The following is a 23418-nucleotide window of genomic DNA, read 5'->3' as shown; positions in this document are numbered from 1 at the left end:
ACCACTGTCAAACAGTGAGGTTAAGGAACGGTGATGACCACTGTCAAACAGTGAGGTTAAGGAACGGTGATGACCACTGTCAAACAGTGAGGTTAAGAAATGGTGATGACCACTGTGAAACAGTGCGGTTCAAGAAATGGTGATGACCACTGTCAAACAGTGAGGTTAAGGAACGGTGATGACCACTGTCAAACAGTGCAGTTCAAGAAATGGTGATGACCACTGTCGAACAGTGAGGTTAAGGAACGGTGATGACCACTGTCAAACAGTGAGGTTAAGGAACGGTGATGACCACTGTCAAACAGTGAGGTTCAAGAAATGGTGATGACCACTGTCAAACAGTGCGGTTCAAGAAATGGTGATGACCACTGTCAAACAGTGAGGTTCAAGAAATGGTGATGACCACTGTCAAACAGTGAGGTTCAAGAAATGGTGATGACCACTGTCAAACAGGGGTTAAGAAATGGTGATGACCACTGTCAAACAGTGCAGTTCAAGAAATGGTGATGACCACTGTCGAACAGTGAGGTTAAGGAATGGTGATGACCACTGTCAAACAGTGAGGTTAAGGAACGGTGATGACCACTGTCGAACAGTGAGGTTAAGGAACGGTGATGACCACTGTCAAACAGTGAGGTTAAGAAATGGTGATGACCACTGTCAAACAGTGAGGTTCAAGAATCTACTGGGGCTATCAAACTGGTTGTTGGCAAACCCTTCAGATCATAGAATTTATTTCATAAATTGTTTATCTAACTCTTTTAGTGCCAGGCCAATGTCGGCTCAGTGAGATTTATTTGCCAAGGGATTTTTGTTCAATGAGGGTAATAATTTTTCAAACAAATTCCAACAAGTAAACTATTGAAAGAAAGTAATATAACCTATACTTTTCTGAAACGAAACTGATCACACTATCCAGTTATGAGAATTTCGCATGAATTTCCTAATTTTGCAGCAGGAAAATTCCTACACTGGTGCAGACGGAGACTGCCATCCTGGTACATTTTTTTGCTCACTGGATGGGGACAGAAAATTCCATCCAGGAGCATTCAAGAGGTTAATGGGACTGTCTTTCATAATATGAATATTTATTGACTGCTTGATTGATTTATTCATTTGCTGAATTATTGTATTTATCGATTCATTATGATGTGTGCATAAATCTAATTTGTATCTATTTATTACCAAATTAAAATTTTCAACTGAATTCACATATCATTTTTTTAAACAGCATTTACACAGATTTATATCCTGTTCTAAATGAATGCATGCATTAACCAAGTAATGCAGCTGTCCTTGCTGTGTTATTTCCATTTTATTTGTTTTCATTTATAAAGTTATGATGTTTATCTACTATCTTCATATATCTTTTTCTCCTGTTTTTTTCTTTTTGATTATCATAAACCACACTTCAATTTTCTGTCATTTGGATATTCATTTATTTTGTATGAAAGCTGAGTATTGCAACAACAGAAATGAACACAAGAACAACATTCCAGCGCTTTGTGACTGAAGCGTTCACAACTCACAGCTTTGCATTTCCAAGCATGCAACGCAAACTTACAGTAGCTGTCAAAATAAATGCATACACAACCCACCAGCGATGAAAAACATACACAGTCCCCCTCCCCTTTCGCCTCCTCCAGTGGGAAACAGAAGCTTGTGAACAACGTACATACAATGTGCAAACACACAGTTAACAGGCAAGAGAACCAAGTGGAAGAAGCCAAACCAAAAAAATAAACCATGGGCAGGAAAGTCAAAAGACCATCTACACAGTCACCAAAACGGAAAGGAATGGCCCCTGGAACCCCCAAAGGATGTGCCGTTTCTTACTGAGTCGGGACTGCAGCCTGAAAGTGGCGCGTTTGAAAGCAGCCTGCCGCTCTTTCTCTACGTGCACAGTGTCGGGGAAAAGGGTGTAGGGCAAGGGGCCCACGCTATCCATGTCTGAAAAACAGCAAGTCACGTCAACCCCGGCCAGTCCAGAGTGCCTTCTCCTCCCATCTTCTTCGTCCTTCATCACCGTGGGCAACAACTTCATCACACACACACCACCACTCAATGTTAATAACGTCTTTGCTGTTAATTTTCCATGCTGTTTAATGAAAACAACAACAACAACAAAAATACAAACTGACAAAAACAAAGCATTCATTTCATCTCAAGAGACATTGTCTTCATTAACAAAGGTAGAGATCAGCAAGGTACTTTTTTTTTTTTTTTTTTTTTTTTTTTACATCTAGCCTACGTTCTATAGACAGCACACGGAGACTTTCATTCAAGGAAGGGTTTGGAGTGGGGGAGGTAGACAAGTAATATTATGCTGATATAAATGTGAATGACTGAATCATATGCTGATAAAAATATAAGTGATTGTATCATATTATGTTGATTTTGACGTGAATGATTGAAATCACTAAAAATCGATAAAGAACAGGAATATTTTACAGGTGAAGGGAAAAAAAAAAACCTGAAAAGTTTGTTGCACTAACTGTCACCATCTATAATCTCCATTTCTGAAAGTTTTTGTTTTGGGCTAGCTGAGACCATGGGGTGGAAAGCAAAAAACCCTCAGTTAAAAAAACCCCCAAAAAACAAAAAAACCACCACCAAATTTTGGGGGTGCAAATATATTTTCCTTCTTTCAGACTGAGGTCAACAAAAGATGGAATAAAGGCAAACAGGTTTAGTAGGAAGGGCAGCATTAGCAATTAGTGTTGTGCTGCCTACCATGCCTGTCACCAGTCTCACACAGACACAGACACTATGGGATCCAGCCTCATTTGGAAAATCAATTTTTCTCATCTCCTGTGGGCAACACACACACACACACACAAAAAAAAAAACACAACAAAAAACAAACAAACAAAAAACAAACAAACAAACAAACAAATGCGATGAATTATATCATTGGTTTACAAACTAAAAGTAAGTGTATTCCAACCTGAATCTAGCAAACATGTCACAAGCTACTGTGGAGTACAACTTTCAGATACATGTATACTTTATTTCATTGTGAGGCTTTAAAGCCTTTTATGTATCTAGCTTTCAAAAAAAATATGTTTAACAATGTTTATGATACTGTTACGTTTTTCTAATAGTCTGCTTCAAAATCCTCTTGGACATTTGATTTCATTTATTTTGCAGTTTACACTGAAACAGGTTCTTGCTCTTGTGTACATGGATTCCCCCATCCCAACCCCCACCACCCTAAAATCACACTATGATCTAACTGAAGAACACACATGTACAATGACTGTTCCTTTCCCTACTCATTCTCACACATCATTAATAATTCTTATATTTTCAATTCATAATGACCCGCCTTTAAAAAATGAAAAAAATAAATGAAATAAAATCATAACAGCAATAGCAACAACAATAACAATAAGCTGCACTGCACCATCAACAACAACAACAAAACCCCATCTTTGATGGTACATTACACAGTGTTCAATCAACAACAACAAAACCCCATCTTTGATGGTACATTACAATGTATTCAATCAACAACAAAATAGTTCTACATGTGTTAACGTCTCCATGTCCACCACACAGCATTTCTTTTCATTTCATTATGTTAAAGGTCAAAGGAATCATTTCCTTTTACAGCCACTGGGCCAGTGAAGTCCTGACCAGTGTGTTCAGAGTTCAGCATGGGACAGCAGGACTCAGTCCTCTTCTTCCTGTTTTAACCTTCCCTGACCAGTGTGTTCAGAGTTCAGCATGGGACAGGACTCAGTCCTCTTCTTCCTGTTTTAACCTTCCCTGACCAGTGTGTTCAGAGTTCAGCATGGGACAGCAGGACTCAGTCCTCTTCTTCCTGTTTTAACCTTCCCTGACCAGTGTGTTCAGAGTTCAGCATGGGACAGCAGGACTCAGTCCTCTTCCTCCGCTGTTTTAACCTTCCCTGACCAGTGTGTTCAGGGTTCAGCATGGGACAGGACTCAGTCCTCTTCTTCCTGTTTTAACCTTCCCTGACCAGTGTGTTCAGAGTTCAGCATGGGACAGGACTCAGTCCTCTTCCTCCTGTTTTAACCTTCCCTGACCAGTGTGTTCAGAGTTCAGCATGGGACAGGACTCAGTCCTCTTCTTCCTGTTTTAACCTTCCCTGACCAGTGTGTTCAGAGTTCAGCATGGGACAGGACTCAGTCCTCTTCTTCCTGTTTTAACCTTCCCTGACCAGTGTGTTCAGAGTTCAGCATGGGACAGCAGGACTCAGTCCTCTTCTTCCTGTTTTAACCTTCCCTGACCAGTGTGTTCAGAGTTCAGCATGGGACAGGACTCAGTCCTCTTCCTGTTTTAACCTTCCCTGACCAGAGTTCAGCATGGGACAGCAGGACTCAGTCCTCTTCTTCCTGTTTTAACCTTCCCTGACCAGTGTGTTCAGAGTTCAGCATGGGACAGCAGGACTCCGTCCTCTTCTTCCTGTTTTAACCTTCCCTGACCAGTGTGTTCAGAGTTCAGCATGGGACAGGACTCAGTCCTCTTCCTCCGCTGTTTTAACCTTCCCTGACCAGTGTGTTCAGAGTTCAGCATGGGACAGGACTCAGTCCTCTTCCTCCGCTGTTTTAACCTTCCCTGACCAGTGTGTTCAGGGTTCAGCATGGGACAGCAGGACTCAGTCCTCTTCTTCCTATTTTAACCTTCCCTGACCAGTGTGTTCAGAGTTCAGCATGGGACAGGACTCAGTCCTCTTCTTCCTGTTTTAACCTTCCCTGACCAGTGTGTTCAGGGTTCAGCATGGGACAGGACTCAGTCCTCTTCTTCCTGTTTTAACCTTCCCTGACCAGTGTGTTCAGGGTTCAGCACGGGACAGCAGGACTCAGTCCTCTTCTTCCTGTTTTAACCTTCCCTGACCAGTGTGTTCAGGGTTCAGCATGGGACAGGACTCAGTCCTCTTCTTCCTGTTTTAACCTTCCCTGACCAGTGTGTTCAGAGTTCAGCATGGGACAGGACTCAGTCCTCTTCTTCCTGTTTTAACCTTCCCTGACCAGTGTGTTCAGGGTTCAGCATGGGACAGGACTCAGTCCTCTTCTTCCTGTTTTAACCTTCCCTGACCAGTGTGTTCAGAGTTCAGCATGGGACAGGACTCAGTCCTCTTCTTCCTGTTTTAACCTTCCCTGACCAGTGTGTTCAGAGTTCAGCATGGGACAGGACTCAGTCCTCTTCTTCCTGTTTTAACCTTCCCTGACCAGTGTGTTCAGAGTTCAGCATGGGACAGGACTCAGTCCTCTTCTTCCTGTTTTAACCTTCCCTGACCAGTGTGTTCAGAGTTCAGCATGGGACAGCAGGACTCAGTCCTCTTCTTCCGCTGTTTTAACCTTCCCTGACTCAAGTCAGGTCCTCGTTTACACCTGGGTGGAGTGAGGAAAATGGGAATGAAGTGCCTCAGCTAAAGGCACAGCACCATGCTGAAACGGGGCCTGGAACCCTCATCACTGGTCAACACTGGGTCACAAGTCACACTGATCACTGGTGAACACTGGGTCACAGGTCACACTGATCACTGGTCAACACTGGGTCACACTGATCACTGGTCAACACTGGGTCACAGGTCACACTGATCACTGGTCAACACTGGGTCACAGGTCACACTGATCACTGGTCAACACTGGGTCACAGGTCACACTGATCACCGTGAATACTGGGTCACAGGTCACACTGATCACTGGTCAACACTGGGTACAAGTCACACTGATCACTGTGAACACTGGGTACAAGTCACACTGATCACTGTGAACACTGGATCACAAGTCACACTGATCACTGGTGAACACTGGGTCACAAGTCACACTGATCACTGTGAACACTGGATCACAAGTCACACTGATCACTGGTGAACACTGGGTCACAGGTCACACTGATCACTGTGAACACTGGGTCACAAGTCACACTGATCACTGTGAACACTGGGTCACAAGTCACACTGATCACTGTGAACACTGGGTCACAAGTCACACTGATCACTGTGAACACTGGGTCACAGGTCACACTGATCACTGTGAACACTGGATCACAAGTCACACTGATCACTGGTGAACACTGGGTCACAGCTCACTTGGTCACTGTTAACACTGGGTCACAGGTCACACTGATCACTGGTGAACACTGGGTCACAAGTCCAATGCCTGACTGATTCTGGCACAGCACCCTTCCAGTTCTATGTGTAGCCAAGCGCTCAGCTGACTACAGATGACCGTAGCTCAACTCACAGCACAAGCTGTATAGCAGACGCCTTTTTCGCAACTAACCGCCGGTCTCCAACGACCCACGCAGAATGTGTGACGCCATTCCCGGTTTGAATGCAAAGCCCCTTTTAAACAACTGCTCCTAACCATTTATTAAATCAAGTCTCTGTATCATTTGCTGCAATATTATATTTGTCGTGCTTACACACACACTTTAATCAGTTGGAAGGATATTTGATTTCAGTTTAATCATTCATCAGTCTAAAGATTTCAACTGACGTTAAGCTTACATCATTTTGTTCTTCTCATCACACAACCACTCCACAACTAGTGTCGCTCGACGCCATTGGGTGAGCTGAAACTAGTGTTTCTGCTACACCCTATTTAATTAAATATCTCTTTTGTCAGATCAGTAAACTGCAAGTATTATATGCTGGCAGAATCATTGCAATTCTATCTTTAAATCTATACCATTTATGTTTGCTGACGTTAAATTGATTTAACGCAGTTTGTAATTTTCCGCAATGAGCTTGCTAAAAATTATCAGTTTAGGTGACTTAAATTAAGATTATAAATTCATCTTAAATAATCAACACTCCATTTTATACTCATTAGAAAGTAGGTGTTGAGCTCTTTCTTTTGCGACCAATCTGACGTAAATTGGTTCAGGAATCATTCAGAAATCTATCATTGAACACCTTGTAACAAACAATGTTAATCAAATATAGGCGGATTTGAGCCATTCACTTCACAGGCCACGCTAGCGTCATTGCAGTTTGCTTAACTTGCACAAATAGATGGAGTGGGTGATCACTGGTCACATTTCCACCTGGCCAGTCACTGGCTAGAGCCTGCTCTCTCTCTCTCTCTCTCTCTTGCTGTGTCGCAAGCAGTGTGTGTGTTGTGTGTGTTCCTGCAACGGCTAGTGTCATCGCCATATCGCTGTAAGTACTGTGTGTAAAATGTGCTGATGATTTGTAAATTGTATTCTTCGACACAGTACTTGTGTTCATATGAGTATGTTGATATTGCCTCAGTTTGGTTGACTTGGTTCAGTTATTGCTTTGACATGTAGTCACAGCTTGGCTATGATTGATCTAGAAAATTGCCATGTCGTCATATGCTTGTAGCAGTATTCCATGGACAGAAAATGATTTGAAGACTAGGTTAAAGAATATGGCAATCACCCAAACCAGAAACAAAATTTAAAAGACCATTTAAACCCAGTATAACAAATGTTAAAAACTTTTTTCAAGAGACACAAATTTAGTCCTGAGAAAAATCAAACTGTAACCCCATGCAACTTTAAGTGGTAGAAACAAAACCAAAAAAAAGCTCAAATTGTATAGATTTCATAACAACAAAACATAACAAAAATAACCGCAACAAACAATATACCATAGTCTTAACAAGAGGTATTTCCTGTTTCATGAAACATTTCCAGATCAGTAACACAGCATTTGCACGTGCATACATATATACATGCACACACACATACATCACACTCACTCACTTCCAGTGACAACTATCTCCACATAAACCACTACAACTGACAATAGTGATTTTATTTTTGGTGTGGGTGCTAAAACTAATCTAAATACAAGACAGAACACATTTTTTTCAATATCACTCAAAACAAAAAGACAGATACCCCATCAAATGCACACAAAAGACCTATCCTGAACAGTGTCCACACTAAACCCAGATAATACTCAAACAAAAACAGAAAAGATGTGCAAGGCAAACAAACATGGGATGCAAAAGGGAACCAATAAAAAAGCATTCAACAGCTTTCAACAGCTTTCAACAGCTTTCAAGAGACTGTCAACGGCTATACGTACCATGTTTGAATGCTTCAACTGTAGAAACCATACAACAATGTTCATTCTATATAACTGTGTATCATAAATGTTTGAATGCTTCAACTGTAGAAACCATACAACAATGTTCATTCTATATAACTGTATATCATAAAACAGTGTTCATTCCATATAACTGTAAGTAATGTTTATGCTTCAAGTTTAGAAACCATAAAACAATGTTCATTCTATATAACTGTATATAATGTTTACGCTTCGTTTTTGCTCAGAATTTTTCTGTATTCAAGTATTATTGTTTTTTCCTTACTTTATTCATGTGCATCATCTGTCAAAAATAACTTGCTAAAGAAAATTAAAAAAAACAAAACAAAAAAAACACCAACCTTCATTCAAGAATGCTTTGAACAGATCATCAACCAGATATACATGACTTTCCACACTGCCCCCTCCCTCCCTACCTCACCCCAGTTTCTTTAGTAGCTAATGCACAGCGCAGTTCTCCAGGCGGCCATGTCCAGACCACAACAGCCAAGATCATCCCACTCTTAAACAGTTCATCTTCAAAAGTCACACAGTTAATCATCAAAATTCATTCCCTCACAACACAACAAACCATGCAGGCATACAAGCACACACACACGATCAATCATACACAATCACACATCACATAAAATCCCATAAAATCCGACGCAATGAAACTCGAACCATCAAACACGGATTGATCAAGGTTCTGCCAGTGGGACAGTCTACACAGATACAAACAACTAGGAGAATTATCGCTGACAGATGTACAAGCCAAACTCCCCAACAGTGAAATGTAAAACAGAAACCAACCCTGTACCCCTTGACTCCTGCAGCTAGGACAATGGACATCAGTGCAGCATCAATCTGTACTGCAGCTAGGACAATGGACATCAGTGCAGCATCAATCTGTACTGCAGCTAGGACAATGGACATCAGTGCAGCATCAAACTGTACTGCAGCTAGGACAATGGACATCAGTGCAGCATCAATCTGTACTGCAGCTTGGACAATGGACATCAGTGCAGCATCAATCTGTACTGCAGCTTGGACAATGGACATCAGTGCAGCATCAATCTGTACTGCAGCTAGGACAATGGACATCAGTGCAGCATCAATCTGTACTGCAGCTAGGACAATGGACATCAGTGCAGCATCAATCTGTACTGCAGCTAGGACAATGGACATCAGTGCAGCATCAATCTGTACTGCAGCTAGGACAATGGACATCAGTGCAGCATCAATCTGTACTGCAGCTTGGACAATGGACATCAGTGCAGCATCAATCTGTACTGCAGCTAGGACAATGGACATCAGCTTAGCATCAATCTGTACTGCAGCTAGGACAATGGACATCAGTGCAGCATCAATCTGTACTGCAGCTTGGACAATGGACATCAGTGCAGCATCAATCTGTACTGCAGCTAGGACAATGGACATCAGTGCAGCATCAATCTGTACTGCAGCTTGGACAATGGACATCAGTGCAGCATCAATCTGTACTGCAGCTGGGACAATGGACATCAGTGCAGCATCAATCTGTACTGCAGCTTAGCATCAATCTGTACTGCAGCTTAGCATCAAACTGTACTGCAGCTAGGACAATGGACATCAGTGCAGCATCAATCTGTACTGCAGCTTGGACAATGGACATCAGTGCAGCATCAATCTGTACTGCAGCTAGGACAATGGACATCAGTGCGGCATCAATCTGTACTGCAGCTAGGACAATGGACATCAGTGCAGCATCAATCTGTACTGCAGCTTGGACAATGGACATCAGTGCAGCATCAATCTGTACTGCAGCTAGGACAATGGACATCAGTGCAGCATCAATCTGTACTGCAGCTTGGACAATGGACATCAGTGCAGCATCAATCTGTACTGCAGCTGGGACAATGGACATCAGTGCAGCATCAATCTGTACTGCAGCTTAGCATCAATCTGTACTGCAGCTTAGCATCAAACTGTACTGCAGCTAGGACAATGGACATCAGTGCAGCATCAATCTGTACTGCAGCTTAGCATCAAACTGTACTGCAGCTTAGCATCAATCTGTACTGCAGCTTGGACAATGGACATCAGTGCAGCATCAATCTGTACTGCAGCTTAGCATCAATCTGTACTGCAGCTTGGACAATGGACATCAGTGCAGCATCAATCTGTACTGCAGCTTAGCATCAATCTGTACTGCAGCTTGGACAATGGACATCAGTGCAGCATCAATCTGTACTGCAGCTTAGCATCAAACTGTACTGCAGCTTGGACAATGGACATCAGTGCAGCATCAATCTGTACTGCAGCTTGGACAATGGACATCAGTGCAGCATCAATCTGTACTGCAGCTTAGCATCAATCTGTACTGCAGCTTAGCATCAATCTGTACTGCAGCTTGGACAATGGACATCAGTGCAGCATCAATCTGTACTGCAGCTTAGCATCAATCTGTACTGCAGCTTGGACAATGGACATCAGTGCAGCATCAATCTGTACTGCAGCTTAGCATCAAACTGTACTGCAGCTTGGACAATGGACATCAGTGCAGCATCAATCTGTACTGCAGCTTGGACAATGGACATCAGTGCAGCATCAATCTGTACTGCAGCTTAGCATCAAACTGTACTGCAGCTTGGACAATGGACATCAGTGCAGCATCAATCTGTACTGCAGCTTAGCATCAAACTGTACTGCAGCTTGGACAATGGACATCAGTGCAGCATCAATCTCTGCAGCTTGGACAATGGACATCAGTGCAGCATCAATCTGTACTGCAGCTTGGACAATGGACATCAGTGCAGCATCAATCTGTACTGCAGCTTAGCATCAAACTGTACTGCAGCTTGGACAATGGACATCAGTGCAGCATCAATCTGTACTGCAGCTTGGACAATGGACATCAGTGCGGCATCAATCTGTACTGCAGCTTGGACAATGGACATCAGTGCAGCATCAATCTGTACTGCAGCTAGGACAATGGACATCAGTGCAGCATCAATCTGTACTGCAGCTTAGCATCAAACTGTACTGCAGCTAGGACAATGGACATCAGTGCAGCATCAATCTGTACTGCAGCTTAGCATCAATCTGTACTGCAGCTTAGCATCAAACTGTACTGCAGCTTGGACAATGGACATCAGTGCAGCATCAATCTGTACTGCAGCTTAGCATCAAACTGTACTGCACCTTGCAGAATGGACATCAGTCACCCTGTGCTGACTGACGTCCACCCTGTGCTGACTGATGTCCACCCTGTGCTGACTATGTCCACCCTGTGCTGACTGATGTCCACCCTGTGGTGACTGATGTCCACCCTGTGCTGACTATGTCCACCCTGTGCTGACTGACTGATGTCCACCCTGTGCTGACTACATCCACCCTGTGCTGACTGATGTCCACCCTGTGGTGACTGACTGATGTCCACCCTGTGCTGACTGACTGATGTCCACCCTGTGCTGACTATGTCCACCCTGTGCTGACTGACTGACGTCCACCCTGTGCTGACTGACTGATGTCCACCCTGTGCTGACTGACGTCCACCCTGTGCTGACTGACGTCCACCCTGTGCTGACTATGTCCACCCTGTGCTGACTGACTGACGTCCACCCTGTACTGACTGACTGATGTCCACCCTGTGCTGACTGACGTCCACCCTGTGCTGACTATGTCCACCCTATATTGACTGACGTCCACCCTGTGCTGACTATGTCCACCCTGTGGTGACTATGTCCACCCTGTGCTGACTGACGTCCACCCTGTGCTGACTATCTCCACCCTGTGCTGACTATGTCCACCCTGTGCTGACTGACGTCCACCCTGTGCTGACTATGTCCACCCTGTGCTGACTGACGTCCACCCTGTGCTATGTCCACCCTATGTTGACTGACGTCCACCCTGTGCTGACTATGTCCACCCTGTGCTGACTGACGTCCACCCTGTGCTGACTATGTCCACCCTGTGCTGACTGATGTCCACCCTGCGCTAACTGACGTCCACCCTGTGGTGACTGATGTCCACCCTGTGCTGACTGACGTCCACCCTGTGGTGACTATGTCCACCCTGTGCTGAATATGTCCACCCTGTGCTGACTGATGTCCACCCTGCGCTAACTGACGTCCACCCTGTGGTGACTGATGTCCACCCTGTGCTGACTATGTCCACCCTGTGCTGACTGATGTCCACCCTGCGCTGACTGATGTCCACCCTGTGCTGACTGATGTCCACCCTGTGCTGACTATGTCCACCCTGCGCTGACTGATGTCCACCCTGTGGTGACTATGTCCACCCTGCGGTGACTATGTCCACCCTGTGCTGACTGACGTCCACCCTTTGCTGACTATGTCCACCCTGTGCTGACTATGTCCACCCTATGTTGACTGACGTCCACCCTGTGCTGACTATGTCCACCCTGTGCTGACTATGTCCACCCTGCGCTAACTGACGTCCACCCTGTGGTGACTGACGTCCACCCTGTGCTGACTGACATCCACCCTGTGGTGACTGATGTCCACCCTGCGCTAACTGACATCCACCCTGTGGTGACTGACGTCCACCCTGTGCTGACTGATGTCCACCCTGCGCTAACTGACGTCCACCCTGCGCTAACTGACGTCCACCCTGTGGTGACTATGTCCACCCTGCGCTGACTGATGTCCACCCTGTGGTGACTATGTCCACCCTGTGCTGACTATGTCCACCCTGTGCTGACTGACGTCCACCCTGTGCTGACTGATGTCCACCCTGTGGTGACTATGTCCACCCTGTGCTGACTGATGTCCACCCTGTGCTGACTATGTCCACCCTGTGCTGACTGACGTCCACCCTGTGCTGACTATGTCCACCCTGTGCTGACTATGTCCACCCTGTGGTGACTGATGTCTACCCTATGCTGACTGATGTCCACCCTGCGCTAACTGACGTCCACCCTGTGGTGACTGACGTCCACCCTGTGGTGACTGACGTCCACCCTGTGGTGACTGATGTCCACCCTGCGCTAACTGACGTCCACCCTGCGCTAACTGACGTCCACCCTGTGCTGACTGATGTCCACCCTGTGCTGACTGACGTCCACCCTGTGGTGACTATGTCCACCCTGTGCTGACTATGTCCACCCTGTGCTGACTGATGTCCACCCTGTGGTGACTATGTCCACCCTGTGGTGACTGATGTCCACCCTGTGCTGACTGATGTCCACCCTGTGGTGACTGTCCACCCTGTGGTGACTATGTCCACCCTGCGGTGACTATGTCCACCCTGTGGTGACTATGTCCACCCTGTGCTGACTACATCCACCCCGCCAGTTACAGAGAGGAGTAGAGGGGAAGAAATGTGGATATAGCCCCAAGTGACCAAAACAAGTCATTCCCAAAAACTTCCAGCTCCACAGAACAAAAAAGAAGCAAGACCAAGACTGAGAGAGAAAGCCAAACATCGAATGAAATGCCAAGTACTGACGCACACAATGTAAAAGGCCAAAACTGTGATACGAAAAAAGCCAAGAATTTCTTATCACTGAGTTTGCCATGAATTTTGGCCAAACAGAGCAAAGCAACAGTCCCAGTTTGCATCAGATTGACATGGTACATACAGTATAGGACACCAAAAGACAATGGTGACTGACAACCTGACCTGTTAGCTCAGTGTTATCTCAGTGAGGCGCCAGCCCTCCACTGATGAGCGTACTCTATTCAACAGCAGTCAAAGGGTTAAAGGCAAAAGGTGGAGGGGACACTGTATTCTCTGAATACAGTCAAGAAACACCTGGATCAAATTCACAGAACGAACCAGAAATCACTGACTCAGATTAAATTCAGTTTCTCTGAATACAGTCAAGAAACATCTGATTAAATTCAGTTTCTCTGAATACAGTCAAGAAACACCTGAATCAAATTCATGGAACAAACCAGAAATCACTGACAGATTAAATTCAGTTTCTCTGAATACAGTCAAGAAACACCTGAATCAAATTCAAGGAATGAACCAGAAATCACTGACAGATTAAATTCAGTTTCTCTGAATACAGTCAAGAAACACCTGTGTCAAATTCACGGAATGAACCAGAAATCACTGACAGATTAAATTCAGTTTCTCTGAATACAGTCAAGAAACACCTGAATCAAATTCACGGAATGAACCAGAAATCACTGACAGATTAAATTCAGTTTCTCTGAATACAGTCAAGAAACACCTGAATCAAATTCACGGTATGAACCAGAAATCACTGACAGATTAAATTCAGTTTCTGTGAATACAGTCAAGAAACACCTGTGTCAAATTCACGGATCGAACCAGAAATCACTCAGATTAAATTTGGTTATCAATCAAAACTCACTAACTCGATACTTTCGAAGTTTTCTGACTATCTTTATGTCAGGACCGAACTTCCCCATTTCAGTTTTCATTTCTATATATTTATTCTTTTTTTGTGTGATATATTCATTTTTCATGAAGTAAAATTCCCTGACTGAAAATGGACTGAAATTCTTCACTGAAAAATAACCAATTCCCTTTGTGTTTGGACTGAAGTCCACTGAATCTCTGTGCATGTGATTATAATTCCCCAATCTTTATATATTTATCTATTCATTTACCTACTTATTTATTTATCTAATCTTTTTAATTCATTTATTTACTTATTTATTCATCTATGCATTTACCTATTTCTTTTTAAAATGGGAAGGAACAACTTCTCCAATTCTCCTTGTGCACTCACAGAAAAATTTGCCATCAGTCTTTGGTTAGTGTGTATGTGTACAGAGTGGAGTTCACTAATCAGTCAGCTCAGTGATACCGTTGACAGGAGACAAGAACACGTCAAACACACAGCTGAGACAACATCACGGGCAAAGCAGCACTTTGAACCGACCACAGGTGAAAGCTTTCTTCAATACAAATTCCAGGGGGCTGGGTTGCATAAGTCCTTCGCAGCGCTAAGTTTGCCTAGCTTTAAGAACGTTCCTAACTCTACCCTGATAGCACAGACTTAGGAACAGTCCTCACGCTATGCAAACTTCAAACTTAGATCCCTCATCAACCCAGCCCTCGGCGACATTGTGCGAATCTGTCAAAGCGTGCTCGTCACGATAACACACAGTGCTGACAGCATGAAGCACACTACACACCACAGCAACAAGTGCTCAGGGAGACAGGGAGACAGGAGGAGAGCTGTGATGATAAAGGAGCAAAGGGCTCAGGGAGACAGGGAGACAGGAGGAGAGCTGTGATGATAAAGGAGCAAAGGGCTCAGGGAGACAGGGAGACAGGAGGAGAGCTGTGATGATAACGGAGCAAAGGGCTCAGGGAGACAGGGAGACAGGAGGAGAGCTGTGATGATAAAGGAGCAAAGGGCTCAGGGAGACAGGGAGACAGGAGGAGAGCTGTGATGATAAAGAAGCAAAGGGCTCAGGGAGACAGGGAGACAGGAGGAGAGCTGTGATGATAAAGAAGCAAAGGGCTCAGGGAGACAGGGAGACAGGGAGACAGGAGGAGAGCTGTGATGATAAAGAAGCAAAGGGCTCAGGGAGACAGGGAGACAGGGAGACAGGAGGAGAGCTGTGATGATAAAGAAGCAAAGGGCTCAGGGAGACAGGGAGACAGGAGGAGAGCTGTGATGATAAAGGAGCAAAGGGCTCAGGGAGACAGGGAGACAGGGAGACAGGAGGAGAGCTGTGATGATAAAGAAGCAAAGGGCTCAGGGAGACAGGGAGACAGGAGGAGAGCTGTGATGATAAAGGAGCAAAGGGCTCAGGGAGACAGGGAGACAGGGAGACAGGAGGAGAGCTGTGATGATAACGGAGCAAAGGGCTCAGGGAGACAGGGAGACAGGAGGAGAGCTGTGATGATAAAGGAGCAAAGGGCTCAGGGAGACAGGGAGACAGGGAGACAGGAGGAGAGCTGTGATGATAACGGAGCAAAGGGCTCAGGGAGACAGGGAGACAGGAGGAGAGCTGTGATGATAAAGGAGCAAAGGGCTCAGGGAGACAGGGAGACAGGGAGACAGGAGGAGAGCTGTGATGATAAAGAAGCAAAGGGCTCAGGGAGACAGGGAGACAGGAGGAGAGCTGTGATGATAAAGAAGCAAAGGGCTCAGGGAGACAGGGAGACAGGAGGAGAGCTGTGATGATAAAGGAGCAAAGGGCTCAGGGAGACAGGGAGACAGGAGGAGAGCTGTGATGATAAAGAAGCAAAGGGTCTACACTAATCACAGGCACACTCTTCCACCAAACAGTGCTCAAAATTCAAAATGATCAAGGACTTATGTCTGACTCTGCATGTTGCAATCTATCACAACTTTCCAAAACTTTTGTTTCTTTCTTTAAATATTGGTACAACATTCTGATTACAGCTACAACAGCAACAACAACAATAAAAGCTCTTTTACTCATCAGGCAGATGGAGGAACAAACAATAAACAAACATTCAAAAAGAAACACACACACACACACACACACACACACACACACACACACAGCCCAGATGAATATAAGGGGTGCGTTTTTAAAAAGACTAACAAATCAACAGGGAAAAAGCTTTAACTTAAAAACAGAAAATAATAACAATCACCAAAATATGATACAACAAACAAGGAAAGCTCTGCAATCAAAACTAAAGCTATCTACTGTTCTATGAAACTGTTTCATAAATTGTCAAGTTAACTGCTCTAAGATACAGCTTGCAAAAAAAAAACACCACACAAAAACAAAACAAACAAAAAAAAACTCCAGTGGTTTGCTTCAATCTCACTCAATCATTCAAAGACTGCACAAAACACTCCTATAAAACTCTATTCTTTACCCCCCCCCCCCCCCCGACCCCCCCACCCCGCCCCCTGACCCCTCCACTTCCCACCTCCAGCTAACCCTCTCCTCTCTTCCTCCCATCTCCAGCTAACCCTCTCCTCTCTTCCTCCCATCTCCAGCTAACCCTCTCCTCTCTTCCTCCCATCTCCAGCTAACCCTCTCCTCTCTTCCTCCCATCTCCAGCTCTCTCCTCTCTTCCTCCCATCTCCAGCTCTCTCCTCTCTTCCTCCCATCTCCAGCTAACCCTCTCCTCTCTTCCTCCCATCTCCAGCTAACCCTCTCTTCCTCCCATCTCCAGCTAACTCTCTCCTCTCTTCCTCCCATCTCCAGCTAACCCTCTCCTCTCTTCCTCCCATCTCCAGCTAACCCTCTCCTCTCTTCCTCCCATCTCCAGCTAACCCTCTCTTCCTCCCATCTCCAGCTAACCCTCTCCTCTCTTCCTCCCATCTCCAGCTAACTCTCTCCTCTCTTCCTCCCATCTCCAGCTAACCCTCTCCTCTCTTCCTCCCATCTCCAGCTAACCCTCTCCTCTCTTCCTCCCATCTCCAGCTAACCCTCTCCTCTCTTCCTCCCATCTCCAGCTAACCCTCTCCTCTCTTCTCCCATCTCCAGCTCTCTCCTCTCTTCCTCCCATCTCCAGCTAACCCTCTCTTCCTCCCATCTCCAGCTAACCCTCTCCTCTCTTCCTCCCATCTCCAGCTAACCCTCTCCTGTCTTCCTCCCATCTCCAGCTAACTCTCTCCTCTCTTCCTCCCACCTCCAGCTAACCCTCTCCTCCACCAAACCTCCTCCCACCTCCGGCTCCCCATGTATAACTGGCAAAAACTGAAACAACACACCTCAGCAGTGAGAGAGAGAGAGAGAGACAGGGAGAGAGAGAGAGAGAGAGACAGGGAGAGAGAGAGAGAGAGACAGGGAGGGAGAGAGAGAGAGAGACAGGGAGGGAGAGAGAGAGAGACAGGGAGAGAGAGAGAGAGAGAGACAGGGAGGGAGAGAGAGAGAGACAGGGAGAGAGAGAGAGACAGGGAGACAGACAAAAAGCCCAAGCGACAACCAAGAAGCGTGCAAGGCAGCAGAAATTGGGGAAAAAAACCCAAACAACACCCTACCTGGCGTCAGACTGTGTGACCTAGACATGCCATTGGCTACGGGGAACACGAAGGCTGTGTCAACAGAAACCATCCCCTTCACTTACACGTCTTGCCAACCGTGTCTCTCTGAATATATTCAAATCTGTCTCACTATGCGTTATACTGCGCTGATTTTTAACACATGCCTTTCTAAAAAAAAAACAACAACCTCTGCTGTGTAGCATCAAGGAATGTGTCTGTGGCTTTGTATGTTGTACTGTGATGTATACCGACATGTGTCTTTCGAAAGTGTTACTGTGTAGTGTCGCTGAATGTGTGTTACTTTTGTGTGTAGTATCATGGAATATGTATTACTATACTATGTAGTATCATGGAATATGTCTAACTGTGCATTGCAGTATCATGAAATTTGTCTTACTATACTGTGTTGTATCAAGAAATGTCTATGGCACTGCACATTACACAGTGCAGTATAACACTCGGCTTATATCACAGACTGACATAAGTTTACATTTGGGCCAACAGCAAAGTGAGAGCTGTATTATCAATGGTTTCTCCAGTCAATGGGAAACCATTTACAGCTTAGTCTTTTGTGAAGGACTAAGACTCTCAAACCAGGAGGCAAAATTGCACTGACTCTTAGTGCTGCAGCCTTGTGGGCTAGTTGGCCTTTGGGAACCATCCCAACGCCGACTGTCCTAAAACCCTCTTGGCCGAGAGAGTGGGGATGTACTTGGGCAAGACACTCTCCACTGTAATCAAATTCTAGCCCAAATAGTCGGAACAGCAGTTGCCTCCTCTGCTGTTCTGATGGTCATAGTCGGACACGACTGACTATCATATACATATATGTCTCAGCCTCTCTCACCACGGCATTATGCACAATGCTGTACAGCCTTTCAAACATGTCTTACTGAAGCATTCTACCAGTTAGCATCTTGGCATGTGTCTTACTATGGCTCTGTGCACTGTTCTATGCTGAGTCTTGTCACGGCATTACGCACTACACTTTGTCCTATTTCAACACTAAATAAAGCATCAGACAGTATCCTAAATACTGCCTGTCAACATCTCCACCCATAATAACATCAACAACAACACACAATGCAAAAAAACCATGTTTTTTTCAACACAAAGAAAAAGGAGAAACATCAATGGAAACATTGTGGTGGTAGAAGACAAAGCCCTGGCTGTGAAAAATGAAAAGCTGCTCAAACACCTGGTGAAGAGAGAAAGAAGAAGAAGAAACAGTGACTTAATCAACATCAACAAAGTGCAACACCCTGTGCCCTCACACCAAAACTTCAAACCCAACAATGGGGGTGTGAGTGGTTGAAAGTCAAACTGGGGGCTAAGCTGCATGCACGATCCTTGAGTTGCAGAGCCAAGTTTGCTTTGCCTCTAACAAACGACTATGTGTGTGTGTGATAATGAACAAGAGAGGCAAGGCCTTCAAGACTCACTTGTGATTCACTTTAAAAAAATCCAAGTTTTTTATGTACTGAGTATAATTTCAACATGTAATGTTTAAGATGAGAAAGATCAGTTTAAAGCAAATTAAGTCCCCTAGCATTAATTATGGAGTAATTTCTCTTTTTTTTTTACTATCTACACCAAAACGTTTGCAAAATAAATAAAACTTTCATGCTTAGCAAAAGAAGTTCCTGTTTGAACAAAAAATGATAATAATGACTGCTCTTGTTGTTGGGTCAGAATATCAGATCAAAGTGCCAAGTTTAGAGAATACAAAAAATATAAATATAACAGTAAATGCAGTTTGCATATAATTCGGCTTTTTTTTTCTTTCTTTTTTTGTGCCCATCCCAGAGGTGCAATATTGTTTTAAACAAGATGACTGGAAAGAACTGAATTTTTCCTATTTTTATGCCTAATTTGGTGTCAACTGACAAAGTATTTGCAAAGAAAATGTCAATGTTAAAGTTTACCACGGACACACTGACACACACACACACACAGACAACCGAACACCGGGTTAAAACACAGACTCACTTTGTTTACACAAGTGAGTCAAAAAGTAAAATGAAATCAAAATGTCTTCTCTCTCTCCAATTGTGTATGTAACATCATCAAGCTTGTCAATGGAGTTTTCCTCGTTTGTAGATAAGTGTGGTGCTCTGCACTTATATATACATCTATTCCACACTGGGACCAGTTTCTGATGATTAGTCTGTTGTATAGAGTTTTTGGTGTTGGTGCTTTTTGTTTTCTTTTGATCATTCTCATCTTGCTATTGTTAATGTTTTTTTAATCATTAACATAAATTGTTTCTTGAATGTTTTTTGTTCTTTTGTACAATATTTGAATTATAAAAAATAAATAAATAAATAATTTTGCGTAGCACCAAGAATGGTCCCAAATCTTTGGATTTAGCGTCAGAGTTAGGAATGGTTCTTTACACATACTTGAGCCATCTTTGGACCACTAAGGTTGTTTAGAGTTAAGAATGGTCCTAAACCATGCAGAATTATCTAAGAGTAAGGAATGGTTCTTAATGCTAAGCAAACTTAGCACTGCTAAGATTGCTCATGCAACCAAGCCTGGGTTCTTAGTGACAAATCACACACACACACAAGAGGTCAAGAAAATGCGTGCAGTCATACATACATGCATGCATGCACAGGTGGAAGCATGTGTGAATGTGTGTGGGTGTGCATATGTGTGTGTGTGTGTGTGTAATGACAGAAGATGAAAAGGCGGTGCTGGGAGGTGTAGGAATGGGAGGGGAGTGGAGGGGAGGGGAGGAGGTGGGAAGAGGGGTGGGAGCAGGCATGTGCAACAAGAAAAAAAATGATTAAAAGGAGAGGGACAAGGGTGTGTGTGACTTGTTGGTGTCTGACTGAGGGAGGGAGGGAGGGAGAAGACTGAACAGGAAATGACCAAATCCTAAAAATAAACAGCTCAGACAGTCGCATTCTACAGGACAAAAATTGAAACCAGAACGTTTTCCTTTTCTTGAGTCTGCTTTTTTGTTGCCGTTGTTGTTGGTAGTGTTGGGTTTTTTGGAGGGCGTTGGGGGGGTTGTTTGTTTTGCTTACCTGCTGGGGGAAGATCTTCCTCAGCTTCATCAACAGAGCCCACCACTCCGGCAGGAAGTCTGGTGCCATTCCCTGGCCCTGCAACACAACACTCAACACTGTACTACTGCTGATACAACACTGTACTACTGCTGATACAACACTCAACACTGTACTACTGTTGATACAACACTCTACTACTGCTGATACAACAATACTCAACACTGTACTACTACTGATACAATGACACTCAACACTCTACTACTGCTGATACAACACTCAACTACTGCTGATCTCTACTACTGCTGATACAACACTCTACTACTGCTGATACAACACTTAACACTCTGGACTGATAACGCTATAGAATGGACTGGAGACAGAAAAATCGATGGACTGATAACATAACACAATGGACAGGAGACAGAAAAATCAATGGACTGATAATGCTACAGAATGGACAGGAGACAGAAAAATCAATGGACTGATAACGCTACAGAATGGACAGGAGACAGAAATATCAATGGACTGATAACGCTACAGAATGGACATGAAATCCATTTGCAGAGCCCCAGGCTTTGATACGTAACCAACACACCTGGAGGAATCTGGTAAACAGTTCTTCTGTGACTCTTCACACAGTAAATGGAGTATAATAATAACAACTATAACAAGAAGAAAAAGAAATGGAAGAAAAATTACAAGAAGAAGAAGAATGCAAACTGATGCTTATGCCTACCAGAAAGAGGGTTTGTGGCATTTACCATATCAAGTTTTATGAACATAAACATACACGCATCAAGAGCACCACATACGAACAAGCATGTGCACACACAGACACGCAAACAACCACACTTACACATGCACAAACTTGACCAGCAGAAAGATGGTAGGCAGAGCAGAAGAGGCGTGTTTTGAGAGACTGTTTAAAGTGAAGTGGGGAATCCCCGTGATGGAATGAGAAGGGCAGTGTGTTCCACACTACTGGCCAAGACAGGAGACCGTCATTCTTTTGTTTCTGGAGGGAATTGTCAGTTCTGTAGAATAAGGAGCCAATCGTCAAGATGTAGGAGGAGTTTACATCAAAAGTCAGTCACAAAGGAGCGAGGGTACAGTATGGTATCCATCCAGGGCTGGTCAAGCTGTTACTGTGTTTTCACATCACACAGCTGTTACATAACCGCTTCGCACCAGCACACACCCACGGTGCGCAGTTTCATGTCACTGCGGCATGCTGTGTGTACACACAACAGCAACAACAACAAAATAATAATAACAATTTCTTAAAATTTAAAAATAAACACTGGATTCAACTTTTCCACTTACAAGAAAAACAACAACAAAAACAACTCCTTCAGAAACAGTGGCGCATTGCTCTCTCTCTTTTTTTTTTTTTTTTTTCAACAACTGAGACTTTTATGGTGTCTGGTGGGTGTAGGGTGAAGATACCTGACCATCTCCCAGATCAACAGATGTACACACCTGCTTGTGCCTGAACCCCTTTCACGTGTATACGCACAAAGAATATCAAATACACACGCAAAAATCCTGAAATCCAAGTCAACGTTACTTTCGTGTGCACATACACATGCAGAATATCAAATACACATATGAAGATCTCGTAATCCAAGTCAACATCTAGGGTGGGGTATGGAAACAAGAACATACCCAATATGCAAAACTGCTCCAAACGAGAGCATGGCTACGTAAATGGCAGAGTAAAAATGGTCATTGCCACGTCCTATATTGTCATGCACTTTGGAAAGAAGACATAATAATGGATGCAGAATGGTGACAGAGTGGATATTTATGAGACTTATTAAATGTCTAAACCTATAACAGCTGGTCTGTCTTGTAAATGCATTCCTGAGAGTGAAGAAGAATTGTAGCCAGACACAGAACAGATACTACAGTGATTCATGTAAAAGCCCACATGTATGTGAGTGAATGCTGGAGGACAGTCCATGATGGTAGAAGAGGAGGAAGAAGAAGAGGAAGCAGAAAACGAAGAAGAAAAAGAAGCAGAAGAAGCAGAAGAAAAAGAAGAAGCAGAAGAAGAAGAAGAAGAAAAAGAAGCAGAAGAAGAAGAAGAAGCAGACACAGAAGAAACAGAAGAAGAAGAAGCAGAAGAAAAAGAAGAAGCAGAAGAAGAAGAAGCAGAAGAAGAAGAAGAAGGAGAAAAACCAGAAAAACAACAACAACCAGCAAAAGGAGGACACACAGCAGCAGCAGCAGCAGCAGCAGAAGTTTCAGTTTCAGTTTCTCAAGGAGACGTCACTGAGTTTGGACAAATCCATATACACTACACCACATCTGCTAGGCAGACGCCTGACCAGCAGCATAACCGAACGCGCCTAGTCAGGCCTTGAGTGCATCAGAGTGGATTTCTTCAACAGAATTTTGCCAGAGGACAACACTCTCGTTGCCATGGGTTCTTTTTCAGTGCGCCAGGTGCATGCTGC

The 23418-nt window shown here is 44.2% G+C and overlaps 1 protein-coding gene across 7 annotated transcripts in view; it reads right to left on the bottom strand.

The window, feature by feature from the left end:
- The window catches only part of LOC143283649 (stromal interaction molecule homolog), a 91510-nt gene that overhangs the window by 14535 nt on the left and 53557 nt on the right, over positions 1-23418 (bottom strand). Inside the window, exons 11-14 of one of the 7 annotated variants that reach the window (XM_076589852.1) lie at positions 20978-21055; positions 17940-17993; positions 8036-8053; positions 1837-1950 (exon numbers count right to left, since the gene is read on the bottom strand). In XM_076589852.1, coding sequence (XP_076445967.1) covers positions 1837-1950; positions 8036-8053; positions 17940-17993; positions 20978-21055 — 264 coding nt within the window. The remainder of the gene's footprint in view (positions 1-1836; positions 1951-8035; positions 8054-17939; positions 17994-20977; positions 21056-23418) is intronic. The other 6 variants (XM_076589856.1, XM_076589853.1, XM_076589854.1 and 3 more) reach the window with 6 other exon arrangements.

The sequence above is a fragment of the Babylonia areolata genome, chromosome 7, assembly GCF_041734735.1.
Source record: "Babylonia areolata isolate BAREFJ2019XMU chromosome 7, ASM4173473v1, whole genome shotgun sequence".
Taxonomy (NCBI): domain Eukaryota; kingdom Metazoa; phylum Mollusca; class Gastropoda; order Neogastropoda; family Buccinidae; genus Babylonia; species Babylonia areolata.
Note: the sequence above shows the minus strand (reverse complement) of the source record. Positions and strands in the feature narration are given on the sequence as shown.